Here is a 15,038-nt window from a genome sequence, read left to right as displayed (position 1 = left end):
AGTCAGTTATATAACAGTGCCAACTAGGGTATCCCAAAGCTTTCACCGTTGGACCTTAAGCCAGTGTTTAACCTGATTATATAGTGAGTCCAGACAAAAATTTACTTTCTAGGAAAACCTGAAAAAATCATTGACTAACAAGATTTTAGAGGAGGCAGTAGGAGAGTTATGGGTAATAAACATGTATCTTTGGAGGAGAACAGATTAGAAAATGTAGATTCATAGAAATCTTGTCTCCTAACAGAACCCTTTCTCTTCCCTATTTCTCAATTATGGCAGAAGACTAGATTAATTTCTGGTTGTATAAAAAATCATTAATTATGCATATGTCAATATTATATTATATTATATTATATTAAAATAACTCATCAGAAGTTATAATTATAGAAACTGAATGCTCTTACAATATTGCATGATGTTTCATAAAATAAATATGAGTCATAATTCATTTAGAGACTAGTTCAGAGTTTTTCCTATGCATAATTTAAACCTTTCCATTTAAGAAAGTTTGGGGGAGATTGCTTATTATCAACACCTTAGGTCTTGAATTTTAAAATAGTATAATTGGGTTCAGAGTTTGGCACTAGAATTGCACTAAAGTAATCACTATTCCAGGAAAGTGATTGGCTATTGGGTCCATCCAAATCTATGCTAAATAGATTCAAATTTGTGTTAAGTAAATTATAATTAAAAAGTGCTCTGTAATCTGCATTGAGAGTTTTATAAAATACAGTTTTAATTTTAAGTGTCATTTATTTTCCTCTCTAGGAAGTTTGCAGATTAGGTACAAACTTGACAAACATCAAGAACCAGATGCTTTTAACTTTGATTTTAGACACTTGGCTGATGGGGACTTTCACCAGGTGAAGATCAATAGAGAAGAAGGAGTGGTTTTTGTAGAGGTAATGCAGCAAACTCAAAGTCAAAATAACTAAAATTAAGATTCTGAAAATGAATAACATGCAAAAACGTGTGAATAAATATTAATAAAAGAGCAGTCTATTCATTGGGGGGCTGGCTGTTTATGCTAGTTTGTTTTGTTTTTTTAAACAATGTGATTCTGTCAAAGTTTTTATTAATAGTTGAGCATTTAAAATGTCAAGGTGTCCATGTCCTTATTTGTTTTACTTTACTGGTAGGGAATTAATTGTTGTCTAGTTTGTCATGGTAACTACTAGTAGTAGACTAGTAGTAGATATTCTACTAATAGCAGAATCCATTAATTGATATTTCAGTGGGAACCTGTTCCAATCTGATTATAAAAGAACAGAAACAATTGCAATTTAATTGCAAGAATTTGAAAACCCTTACAAGATTTTCATTAAAATAGGAATGAATAAGAAAATAGACCTGAGGCAGAGCAAAGTTAGTAAATTATACATTGTTGCTGGCTTTGAAAGGAAATATTTATACTTTAAGTCTATACATTGAATTATATTTCTTGGCTTCATGTTTCAAGTTTTTTCTTGAGATAAGTAAAAACTTTTAGGTTTAAAACTGCTGATTCCATTTTTGTGTATAGATTCTACCAATCACAGATTTCTTATTATAAAGAAAACTAAAGCAGGGAAAGGAATTGATAGCTGGATGAAGTGGTAGGTGACGGCGTTATGGAAATTGTTTATAAAATTGGTTTCTCCTTCCAAATGATTCACTGTTGTAAATTGGTTTCTTTAACCTTTGTGGTAACATTCACAAGAGATTTATATGATTATTTTTACCTGGTCTCCCTTTGCTTCCTGTGCTCTTATCATCAAAATTGCACTCTCTTTTGATGTTTGTTTCTCATGGAACATTTAATAGGTTAACCAGAGTTCAAGGAGACAAGTCATCCTGACATCGGGGACAGAATTCAATGCCCTGAAATCCCTCGTATTGGGAAAGTTAGGTAAGTAGAAGAAAGAACTTTTCCCTTGAAAACATCAGACAGTCGTTAAGTGTCATGTCAGAAACACTGGAAGCATTCATCATGCTGAAGGAAGCTCCTTGTCTTCTGTGAATAATAATTCCATGATGAGTGACAATCAAGGTAGAAACTCTGCTTTTATCCGAGCGCACGTATAATCGTGAATAAGTACTGCCTGCATGATGAGCAAGGGTGTTCCTTGAGAAATATTTCCACACGTACCCACTCACATATCAATCAAGCATAATAAATCATGGTATTTTTCTAACACTTCTGCAAAAATGAAATGTGATCAAAGCAGTCACAAAGTTCACAGATTATATATTAACCAGCATCAAATCCACAGACCTGCATTCAGTGTGGAAGCAAGGTTTAAGCTGAAAAGGAGAGAAAAAATAGTATTTTTTTTTCCAACAGATCAATACAGTGTAAGCTGTGGCCTGAGTCCTGCTTTGATTTACTGTTTCTGTCCTCGAGGAGTCTAGCATCTGGCAGAAAAGATGAGACAGGCTCATAAAAATCTATTGCACAAAGTAGAAAGTTGCAGTAATTGTCTATGATATTGACAGGGGAACATATACAAAAGCACAACTGAGCTTCAAATATAATATCACAGTAACTGGTTAAAATAATCTTTCCATAAAGAAATATACACTATCTTATGTAAATCAACTAAGAAAATGAACTCCATTGTAATAAAAGGATCAAAGAACAGAATAATAACATTCATTATATAAATGTTTGTTTCCCTCCAAATAAATAAATACAGGACATTAGCATGAAGTTGAAGATGTTATTCTTTTCATTCAAGGGTACTACATACAAAGGCATGTCACTCAGGGTTAAAAATTAAAGTTAAATTCAGCAATGAAGTTTGTAATCAGAAGCGATTGATCTCGGGAAATTATAAATATTCACCTTTCCTGAGCCTGGAGGTGGAGATCATAATCAAAAGTTAATACAATTTTTTGTATTTTGGAAAACTTCATTTTGGGATCACTTCTGCTATAAGTCTTTTAGTACTCTCAGATCATTTAATATTTACATCAAGATTACAATTTTGTGTTCAAATTTGGAGTGGCACAAAACGTGCTTAATTTCTTACCCTTATGGTAAAATAGTCCAACAAGTTGGCTAATGAGAAGCCACTAATTTTCCAGAGAGTTGCCCAAATTGTGATAAGTTATCAGTATTTATTTCTCATGAGTCCTGGTGACATTGATTTATCCATTCATTCAAAAATATTTGGTGAGCATCTTCTATATATTTTATTAAGTTCCAAGAATGCCTATGAATAGATCATCCACCCTCACATAATTTACATGTTAATGATAATAAAATAAAGCTCATATCTAGTCCAATCTATTATTATGTACCCTAAGGTACTTTAGGAAAAAATGGTCCAGAATACATCTTCATTAACATGCTGTTGCTATCTTGCCATTTCGGAGTAATATTACTCAATGAAGGCCATTCAGGTTAAGACTTCCCATAATCATTACAAGGTCAATTCAGAGTAAACTCTTCAGATTTCAAATTTTCACATAGCTTTGGAATTTATCAGAGATATAGTATTAATAAATGTGAACGTGACCTAGCATTTGAGTAGCTTTTGTTTCTCCAACTACTTTTATGTTATTGATATCCTTTTGATTTTGCTTTTTGTGTTGTTTTAGAAAACATTAACTTAAAAGAAATAATTTTAAAAAGTCAAAACAAAACAGAAGTTGTAGAAGCTAAAGATATGTCTTTCCATTTTCTCCCGGGGCAGGGGGGGAATAATAGATTGTGAATAATTACATATCAATACATCTATGCTCATAAACCTTAAGAAGTAAGCATTCTGGGTAGAGGAAAAGAAAATCCACTGAAGGAATGTATGTTCAAATAGAGCTCCAGATTTGTGAGAATGCCAAATAATTTTGGTAATTAAATATTTCTGGGAATTGTCTTTTGAGTTCTATAAGGAGATGCCACATAAGACATAAAGCTTTAACATTTAAAACCCCACTGACTTAGACTGACAATGTGGCTTACTAAATTTGGAGCCTCTATTGCTTAAGGGAATAGCAGGAATTTCCCAGGTAGGGAAATTTAATAGTTCCACATTTTTCCCCAGTCCCTCAATGGGGCTTTGCAAATGTTTTTTATTTTCTGCCCAAAATATTCTGGGATGTATTTGGGGTATTACATTAGCCTGTACAGAATAACAAGATCTCATTCTCTCTTCTAGGTTCCATGTAATTATGTTGTTTAAAAAAACTGACTATACAGGTTAAAAAAAAAAAAAAAACTAATGACTTATGTATCTTATGTTACTGTCATGCTATGATATAATTAATAATTTATCTCATTTAGAAGGCTGTTTTAACTTGGGTCTGGGCTTTGATTTCATCCAAGCTAGTAAGTTGGCCTATTACTGTTTAATGGAGCTCACAGAAGACAGAAGATTCCTGGGTCAGAGACAAAGGACTATATTACTCAAGACACAGTATGCTTCATAAGCATCAGCAAGTTTGCATCATTTCTGCTTGGTCCCAAGTCCTATGAGCACAGTGCTAGGGGCCCAGATGAATGCCACACCTGCAGTGGGCTTGCATTGCAGCTGAAAACACTAAGCTTGGGGAGTCCCCTAAAATTTGTAAGCAAGCTTATTCTTTATCCAGGAGGGAGACATGACTTCATCCCTTGAGGTTGCTTGCTCCAAAAGACCTCTAGAAATGGCCTGGATAAAGTGCAATCAGGGCCTTGCATTCTTTTGCATACCTAGCAAGAACATTCAGAGCCCAGGGTGGATCTCCTCTCCAAACATAATAGAGCAAACAAATCATATGAACTATAAAAAGTTTCAAGAAGATAGGAGATTTTATATTTGTTTCTAAGAAAGATCAAAGATTAATTATATCAATTAAACTTTATTTGGAAATAAGGCAGTCTGATTAGATTATTTCTAAGATTTTCTTAAATCGAAAATTCTGTGATTTTCTGATTTAATCCATTAACCAGGCATCAGTGGGAATCACAGAAGTTTTGAAGTCTTTGAAATTATGTCATGAAGGTCAAAGCTGTTCAGTAGAGCATTCTATGATGTTGAATATGTTCTATATCTGTCCTGTTCTCTAGGGTAGTCACTATACATATATGGTTTTTAAACACTTGAAATGTGACTAGTGTTATTAAGGTACTGAATTTTTTATTTTATTTAATTTTAATTGATTTGAAGTTAAATGGCCACATGTGGTTAGTGCCTACCATATTGCAAACATAGAAAACTGTCTATTTACTTACTTAGTCATTTGTTTGTTTTGTTCATCCAAGTACTACCCTTTTGTGAAGCCAGACATCTGTATAATTTGCATGATTTCAGTGTTCTGGAAAGACCGTCCTATCTCAATTTTTTTTTTTTTTACCACAACCTCAAATGCTAATGTTTCAAATTCCACAGAAATTCATTCTTTTGGCCTAAAGTCTTTCCTCCTCCTAAAATACATATATACCTGATACCTGATAGTGTTGTCAGAAACCCTAATCAAATATTTGTGCTAAAGTGAATTTATCCAAGAACAAGCTTGTGTGGAAGGGAAGAGATAATTGAAAGGGGGCTTGGCTCAGGACCAGTAAAGTGGAAAACACACACAGAGAAGGGAGCCCATTTAGGCTAACACCCATTTTTGATTAGGACTAATGCGGTAAAAGAAGCATAAATGAAGAGTTTTGAAAGATTTATATTCTCAAGATAATGGGTGTGTAGAATCTATAGACACATCACCACAGTAATATTTGAAAGTTTTACTAAACATTTGTTCTACTGATAAACAACTGGTCACACAGCTGGTTAAAGCCCAGAATACAAAGGCACCTTTAGGTTTTTTTCTGGATTGTGATATAACTGCCAGATATACTTCAGAATGGGAAAATTAATTTCCTTTTTTCAATTTTCCTTCTAAAAAGTATGTGTGGCAATCATTTTCTAATTATTTATTGAGACTGTAGGAAAGTACTACTCTGTTTTATCAACTCCAAGATAAATTATTGGTCAATACTTATATTAATATTTAAAAGAAATGTATTCCATCAAATTATGTGAATCTTCAGAAAATTTAATTATTTCATGTTAAATCATCTGGTTTTGTCAAAATTGTTCTCAGAAAAAAATGCAATTATATGAAGATACTTTAAATAGAATAAACATAATAAAGAAACAATATGATAGAAATTGTAAGTCTAGTCAAGAACTAAATTTAAAACCAAGGAGAGGAGGAGAAGGAGGGAAAAAATTTAGAGAAGAAAAAAGTAAATCTTCCAGACCTCACCTGTGGAGAAGAATGTTGGAGGGGAAAACAATGGACAAAGGAGAAAAGAAAGAGCACATTAAATGCTTCCCCTTATTGATGTGAATGGGGGAAAGACATGGGTGAATTTAGTATTCCTAGTAAAAGAGTATTTAGTTTTCAAATAATGTAAAGCAATGTGCTTTTGATTGTGAGTGCTAGGAAGGTTCAGAAGAACTCCCAAAGTCACAAAAGGGAAAGATGGAAACAAGAAGGAAAACTGGTTAAAGCAGCAAAATTTCAGAAGTTAAAAGGAGTAAGAGGACACAAATGCTAAAATTGTATAAAATGAAAAGAATAAAATCAGATATAGTGGTTGTTACTCTAAATGTAAATGGACTAAATTCTGTTAGACTAGCTTAAAAAAAAGTTAAATGCACTTATGGGTATGGAAAAAAAAAGAGCTAGCAAGTAACAGCAAATAAATTTAAGAAATGGTTATATTAGTATCAGAAAATACAATTTATTAGAAGAACTGTACAAAATAAAGAAGGACAATATCTTGCCATAAAAGACATAATTTATCAAAAAAATGTAAAAGTCATAAATCTATATGCATCATACAAAGAGCAGTTGAATATAATAAACAAAAACAATTAGGATTTCCAGAGCTCTGTCCTCATTTCACATTTTATTGTAACTTCCTGGATAATTGGCTATGAGCCCAATTAAAAAATATATTTTCATTAGCTATTTTTAAAAATTAAATGGCAGAGAATTTCTTAAGTTCATCCTAGGTAACTATTTCTCTGTGAGGCCATTTGCTGAGAGACAGTTCTCTGCATTTGAACCAACCATAGTTAAAAATCTGCCTCTCATACCCTGGCGATGTGCAGACCTGCTAATGTCTCTGGTTGTCTTTCCCTAATGACGAAAAGACAAAAGATTCGGAGGGAGGTTCCACGTTGCTGTTGCATCCATGTTGTATATTCCTGTCGGATAATCAGTTATGTTCCACTTCTTCTGACCGCAGAGGCCCCCGGCGCGGACCCGGACACGCGGAGAGCTGGAGCGCACGGCTTCACCGGCTGCCTCTCAGCCGTGCGCTTTGGCTGGGCCACTCCCCTGAAGGCGGCGCTGCTCCTCGGCGGCCCTGCCCGGGTCACCATCCGCGGCCACGTGGCTGCCGCGGCCCGCTGCGCGGCGGGAGCAGTGCCCGGCTCCTCTCCAAGGGAGCTCACCTGGCCTCTCCCAGGTAGCACAGGTGCGTGACCCCTCCGCCCACGGGTGCACTCAGAAAGTCAGTTCTTCATTAAAATGCTTGTGACTTTCTTAAAATTCCCTTTCTCCCCCTTGCCTCTGTCATGGTCTTTTTCTGTTGTAGGTCGTTCTGGACCAACCGAGGAGGGAGAGCCCTTGAAAGATGCAGGCGGGAGTGATTCTGCAGTAATCGGAGGTAACAAGACCATGAATGACCTTGTCCTTGGCGTCGTTATCATTTTTTACAATGATGGATTATTTACAATACTAGAAAAATATACATATGAATAAGCACTGGATGGTGTAGTCAGTGGGTTGCTATATATTGTGTTTAACTCCCTAAGATAATATTTACTGATTTCAGCTTCTCTGGAGATGCTTAGTATAAGAATTCCATTGAAACATCATTTTAAAAGAACAGTTTCAAAACTAATAGTGAAAAGTTCTTAATTTGAAAATAACTGTATTCCTAGATCATACAGGATATTTATAAAGGTGTTATTAGCTCTTTTGACAAAGCAGCCTGTCATTATGTTAAAAGCAATGGAAACCTAAGGTAAGATAATTATCAGAACACATATTTCATGATACTCTTTTTTTAAAATGACAATTTGCATGGTTTAGATGCTTCTCTTGACATATATTTCATATTTTTATTATGGTAAAATACACATAACATATACTGTTTACCATTTTAACCATTTTAAAGTGTGCAGTTCACTGGCATTAAATTCATAATGTTGTGCAACTATCACCCCTACAGGTCTCATTTTTAATCTTAGTTTAGAAAGATTTAGCCTAATAAATCTAAAAGCGTTTCATGGTTTTTTTAAATTGAAGAAGTAAAATTACATACAATTAAATATCTTTTTCTGGCAATGAAAACAGTATACTCACTGTAATGAAATTTCCAGAACTGGTTCAAAAAATAAGCGTTCATCCTTCTTTATTAGTTTTATTGGATTATTGAAATCTCATTTGTTTTACTATTCTGCAAACTCCTCATAGCTCATGCCAAAGTGAACTGTTATTTCTTCCAAAGAGATGGTAAACAATGTAGACATTATAAAGCCCTAATCAAATTTCTGTGGAGACATTATCATTTCCATTCCTATCTCAATTTTCTTTTTCTTTTTGAAATGAATGAGGTATAAATTAAAGATACATGAACCGATGAACAAATAAAAACAGTTTTCTGTGGGAATATGATTAATAACATGTCTAAAAGTTATACTTTTATGTTCAGTTTTAAGTCAAATCCAAAAACTAAATCAGTCCAAATTTTTCTGGAAAAGAGTTTTCATTGCAATGTAAAAACAATTTCAGTGTGCTCCTTATTTTCAAAGTGGGATCCCAAGTCCGCAAGTGTTTACCTGAACAGAATTAAGTCTCACCTTTTGCCTCATTCAGGATCAGAGGGTAATGGGTAGGTTGGGGACAAAATAAAAGATCTTGTCTTTGGAATTTTATTGCTTTGGGGCAGATATCATTGGCAAGATTTACAGAGTAAATGGAGGGATGTATTGCTGCTAAACAGTAAGTCACAGTAATACTTTTCTGCTGTTCCCCTGATAAATTCTTACTTTGTTTCTGCTGTAGAGGATAGAATCTATGGAAATCCTCACTTAGGGGCTTCACAAAGGCAGTCTGTGTTTTCCAAAAGTCATCAACTGGAAATATAAATTAGTATGTTTGCACATTATCTTGTATTTTTTATTTGGGCATGGAAAACTTACTCTTAGATGTATTTATTTGCTTTAAGCACAGTTTTGAAATTCATTCTTCACCAATATGACTGCTTCAGTAAACAACTTTCTGTGGCATAGCACCATGGCTATGAATCTGAATCTGAAGCAATTTATGAAGATACTGATACCCAGACCCTCCACTCAAATATTCTTATTTTTGGTTTAAAGTGTAGGTAGGGTTGACCATCACTGGCATAGCTAATGGCTTCAATATGTCAGAACATTTATACCTGGCTATTTCAAATAATTGCAATTCCATATAACTTAATAGATATCCCTGCAATATTTTTGGTAATCAGAACTGATTACATACATACGACACTACTGCATTTCAGAAATGTAACATAAAAGTATTTAAAAATTTCATTAAAATGTACCTATTTAAAGCAGTGCATGGGCCAATATTCTCACATTTCCTCCCCTATATGCAATGCAATTGCCATGTTCACCCAACTTATCTTTTAAGATCCCACATGAAATAAAATAAAACCTTGTGGATTAAAAAAAAACTACCTATTTAGTCATATTAGCAGTAACATTTAATTATTCTGATGGTGCTATATACTCTATAGTATAATTTGAAACTTCCTGCCGGTTAACATGAAGGATATACATGGTCTTAGAGAAATAAACTGTATTAGGCTCTTTTCCTCAAGGTATCTTATGATTGGATTTCAGTGAATGCTTTCAGATTTACAAACACAAACACATGCATTTCCAGTAATCATAGGAACTCAGAAGTAAACCGAATGCTATCAAACCCCTTGACTAAAATTCTTGAGTTTTCATGTTTCCAACTTATGATATAGTAGATGCTTGGTTTATTTTAACCTAACTTGTAAGCAATGATGTCATACAGTCTCTGATTGGGCCAAAAATTACTGTTTACATTCTGATTTTGTGTTTTCCTCTCTCTCCTCTCCCTAGGGGTGATAGCAGTTGTCATTTTTATCATGCTCTGCATCACTGCCATAGCCATACACATTTATCAACAGAGAAAGTTATACAAAGAAAATGAGTCAGGTATCTCAAAAAAAGAAGAGTGCTGAGATCACTCTGAAAAGTGAGTGCAATGTGCAAAACACAGTCAATGAAAGTCAGAAAAAGTGTGTCTTCTGATGGGCAACTGTGGCTTAATTTATTTCTGCAGTGGGTGTGCAGTGCTGTCAACTTGCCAAAGTCCAGCCTCAGATCAGATTCTAGGAGGCTCCTTTCCCCCCTGTTTTAGTTTGCTGAAGCTGCCAAGATGCAATATACCAGAAATGCACTGGCTTTTAACAATGGAGATTTGTTAGCTTACAAGCTTGCAGTTCTGAGACCGTGGAAATGTCCAAATCAAGGCATCATCGGACGATACCTGGACTTCATTGTCACAGGGCAAGGCACATGGCGTCTACTTTCAGCTTCTGGCTGCTCCATCTCCTGAGGGTGCATTCAGCTTCAAACCATCTCATACCCTCAGTGAAAAACATGCCTTCACTGTCAGTGAATTAGAAGTTGGGTTTTTCACTGTTGGAAAGTCTAATAGGATCTTCCAAAACTGAACTTTAATATGTTTAATGACGATGGAGTTCAAATGAGGAAATGGCTATGATGCTCTGGTCCTGCTTTCTTTTAAAAAAATATGACAGAACTTTTGTTGACTGCTAATGTTTTGTGTTACTTGGAAATTTATACTGTGATCTTTTACTGATTCCTGCTGACATTTGTGAAATAGGAAATGCTTCTTAGATCATTTTCACTGGCCTTCCCGTCTTCCTGGAATTCAGAGCCAAGAGAACAAAAATTTACAGCCCTTTGTATTAGAGGCCTGGAAAAATCATTACATTTTTGGTTGCATTGCTTTTTATAATTGACTGTTTTTTAACCATTTTGATAGACTTTAGTGTTGAAATAATATTGAATGTTAGCGCTGAAATTTTAGTATTGAATTTTGTAATGGAACGAGAAAATCTCATATGTAACAAAGCATAGGGAATGTCAATACAAGATCTGCCTATTTTTTCTTTGCAATTTGTATTTGTAGGCTTTTTAAATTGTGAGTATGTTTTTAACTAAACTTGTGGCCACATATAAATACTACTTCTTACACTGAAAGTGTTATCCTTTATTTATATCTATGATACATAAATGAAACATAATCTGAGACTTATTTTCCCAAAATATTGAGAGGTTATGTCAGTTTTTCTTTATTGTTCTTTATTTCTCTTTTTATAAAGTTTATCACCAATATGCCTTTGATTTCCTGTGACTGTATTGTACAGGACATCTTTTGAACTTCTTAGAAAAATGAGTTTAGCTAAGAAATCCAATTCTTTTTCTAAATTTTGAACTGTTTTAAGCATAAATGTCCCTATGTGTTATCTTCTCATCTAATTTCTTTTGGAATATAAGCTGAAGGATTCTACTCTAAGAGAAGATAGAATTATATGATCAGTATTAAATCTGTTATTTTTATCACAGTTCTATGATCATGGGGTCAATTTTTCATTATTACGCAAAATTCACTATATGTTACGTTAACTTTTTGGGAACATTTCAAGAACTAATATTGAGACAGTAGTTATTTGATAATTGCCTGGAACTACCAATTGGATTCAACAAGCCAATTATATAAAAACAACAATGCTATCCTCTCCATATCCCAGCTACAATGTGCCTGCCAAGGAATAATTAGATCATGTAGTTTGTCCACATTAGGACAAGTTGGAAATATACAAACTTAGCATTTTTATTACATATCAAATTTCCATCTTCTTGTCTTGTTATTTTTGAAAGAATGGATATAGGTATTCTCTCTGGTCTACTCTCAAAAAAAATGTTTCTTCTCAGAATACTACATCTACATTGATGTCTCTTTAAGTGAATGAAGAGGGATTTTAAGAGTCTTAGTTAGTATAATAAAATATGAAGGGCACACCTTGGTGAATATATGTCTTGTTTTTTCCAAAGACCTGTGAAAGCTGGGGAAGGATTCAACAAAGATACAATAGGTTTTATTTAATGCATGTAGATGTTATATAATCATGGAAACTTTTACAGACACTTTATTCCACAGAACATTAATTGCTTTGCTAGCTAAATTTTGTAGGTTTAAAGAGGGTAAAATACCACAGCCTACTGCTCTCTGCACTTCTTGTAAGAACCATCAAATTAGAGTGATATGTCATCCACCATCAATCTTCTATACTGATTTTTGGGCTTTACTTTCTTATTTGAAAATAAATGCATTCCTGGAATAAAGTAAGAAAAATATTTTAAGGAAACTTGAATAAAATTTGAATTATGGAATTATGCTGTGTTTTTCCCTAAAATATTAAACAATGTGCAGATGAATGCATTTTAAACTGGTGTGTGCATTACTTTACCCCTTTTGTATATATTGAGATTATTATGACCTGTTGACTCTTTTAAGATCTGTTATTTGTCATATGGTAAAGTTTTCCTTTTAAATTATCAAACATAAAGTGAAAGTAAAAGAAGTAAATATTTATAGATTGTTAAAAGTAAAACTATCAGTGTAGACATTTAAATGCTTACCAGAGAGCAGTCATTTAACAATCAATTAACAGTCAATTTATTCAAATCTGAATTAATTAGTTGTTGCAGGGAGCTTAGTCACTAAACACTCTTTAAACGTATAGCTGCTGGCTGCACCCTTCTACAAAATACAAGTATAAAGAGAATAATTTCCCAAATTTTGTTTTAAAATTTAAAAAGAAATTAACATAAATTGACACTCTTCATTTGAGAAAGTTGAACTTTCTGATTCTTTTTCAAAATTCTATTGTGAAAATAGGGTGGTTAATATGACATTGGAGGCTGATCTCTATAAAATTGTATTATCAGTGAATGATGTCAGCTTGATATTGTGGCCCAAATCCACCTTAGGAAATCACTCCAATTCTTTATCCTTTTATGAGAATCATCATTTCAAGCATAAACCTAGTATTTCATAGTAGTTGATAACATTTTCTGATACATGACCAATTCTTTGCCATGTGTCTGTTACTCTGAGAGTCAGATAGTCTAAATGAAAGTGGTTTAAATTGATCACGGCCCTTCAGTGCAACAGAGACATGGAGTAGAATGGGCCATGTAGCTACATTATTTTTGCTTGCTTCCTTACTTTCTTTTTTAATGCAATTTTATTGAAATTATTCACATACCATACAGTCATACAAAGTATACAATCATTTGTTCATGGTACCATTACATAGTTGTGCATTCATCATCACAATTAATTTTTTTCAATTTTAGAACATTTTCATTAATCCAGAAAAGAAAGAAAAATAAAAAAGAAAACACAAATCTTTCCATACACCTAACCCACCCCCCTCCATTATTGACTCATAGTATTGGTATAATGTATTTGTTACTGTTGAAGAAAGAATATTAAAATATTACTAACTGTAGTACATAGTTTTCAATAGGTACATTTTTTCCCATATACCCCTCTATTATTAACATCTAGTTATAATATCATACATTTTTTTCTAGTTCATGAAAGAAATTTCTAATATTTGTAAAGTTAATCATGGACATTGTCCACCACAAGATTCACTCTGTTATACATTCTCTGTTATACATTCCCATGTTTTAACCTCCAACTTTCCTTTTGGTGACATACATGACTCTAAAGTTCCCCTTTCCACCACATTCACACACCATTCAGCACTGTTAGTTATTCTCACAATAACATGCTACCATCACCTCTGTCCATTTCCAAATGCTTACGTTCAACCTAGTTAAACATTCTGCGCATATTAAGCAACTGCTCCCATTCTTTAGCCTCTTTCTATATCCTGGTAACCTATATTTCATGTCTATGAGTTTACATATTATAATTAGTTCGTATCAGTGAGATCATACAATGTTGTCCTTCTGTATCTGACTTATTTCACTCAACATGTCCTCAAGTTTCATCCATGAACCCATATTTTTAAGACAGTTTTGTTCATGCACCATACATTCCATCCTAAGTAAACATTTGATAGTTCCTTGTATAATCACGTAGTTATGCATTCACCACCACCACCACTAGCTATATAAAGACATTTCCATTTCTTCCACAAAGAAAGAGGAAGAGTAAAAAAAGTAGAAAGACAAAAGGAAAAGAAAGAAAAAGAAATGACAGCTAAAAAGCAACAAAAGAAAAGATAAAATTAAAACAAAAGTACAATAAGAAAGTCAGACAACATCATCAATGCCAAGAATCCCATACCCCTCCTTTATATCCACCACTTATAGGCATTTAGCTTTGATATATTGCCTTTGTTACATTAAAGGAAGCATAATACAATGTTTCTGTTAACCGTATATGCTAGTTTGCATTGATTGTATTTTTTCCCCAATACCACCCCATTTTTAACACCTTGCAAGGTTGACATTCATTTGTTCTCCTCATGTAAAAACATATTTGTACATTCTATCACAATTGTTAAGCACTCTAGGTTTCACCAAGTTATACAGTCCCAGTCTTTATCTTCCCTCTTTCCTCTGGTGTCCCACATGCTCCTAACTTTCCTCTTTCAACCATATTCACAGTCAACTTTGTTCAGTGTACTTACATTATTGTGCTACCATCACCCAAAATTGTGTTCCAAACCTCTCACTCCTGTCTTTTCCTATCTGTCTGTACTGCTCCCTTTAGTACTTCCGGTAGAACAGGTATCTTGTTCACAAACCCTGTCATTGTCTATTTGTCAGAGAATATTTTAAACTCTCTCTCTTATTTGAAGGACAATTTTGCCAGATATAGGATTCTTTGTTGGCAGTTTTTTCTCTTTCAGTATCTTAAATATATCACACCACTTCCTTCTTGCCTCCATGGTTTCTATTAAGAAAGCCACA

The 15,038-nt window shown here is 33.8% G+C and overlaps 1 protein-coding gene across 1 annotated transcript in view; it reads left to right on the top strand.

Moving 5' to 3' along the window:
- LOC119505499 (contactin-associated protein-like 3) overlaps nt 1-11,647 on the top strand; it is a 249,225-nt gene extending 237,578 nt beyond the window's left edge. The window contains exons 19-23 of the mRNA XM_037798314.1: nt 769-902; nt 1,804-1,888; nt 7,211-7,441; nt 7,562-7,633; nt 10,113-11,647. Coding sequence (XP_037654242.1) covers nt 769-902; nt 1,804-1,888; nt 7,211-7,441; nt 7,562-7,633; nt 10,113-10,234 — 644 coding nt within the window. The 3' untranslated portion in view covers nt 10,235-11,647. The remainder of the gene's footprint in view (nt 1-768; nt 903-1,803; nt 1,889-7,210; nt 7,442-7,561; nt 7,634-10,112) is intronic.
- The last annotated feature ends 3,391 nt before the right edge of the window (nt 11,648-15,038 follow it).

This window comes from Choloepus didactylus, chromosome 10 (genome assembly GCF_015220235.1).
Source record: "Choloepus didactylus isolate mChoDid1 chromosome 10, mChoDid1.pri, whole genome shotgun sequence".
Lineage (NCBI taxonomy): Eukaryota > Metazoa > Chordata > Mammalia > Pilosa > Megalonychidae > Choloepus > Choloepus didactylus.
The sequence above is the reverse complement of the archived record's forward strand: the minus strand, read 5'-3'. Positions and strand labels throughout refer to the sequence as shown.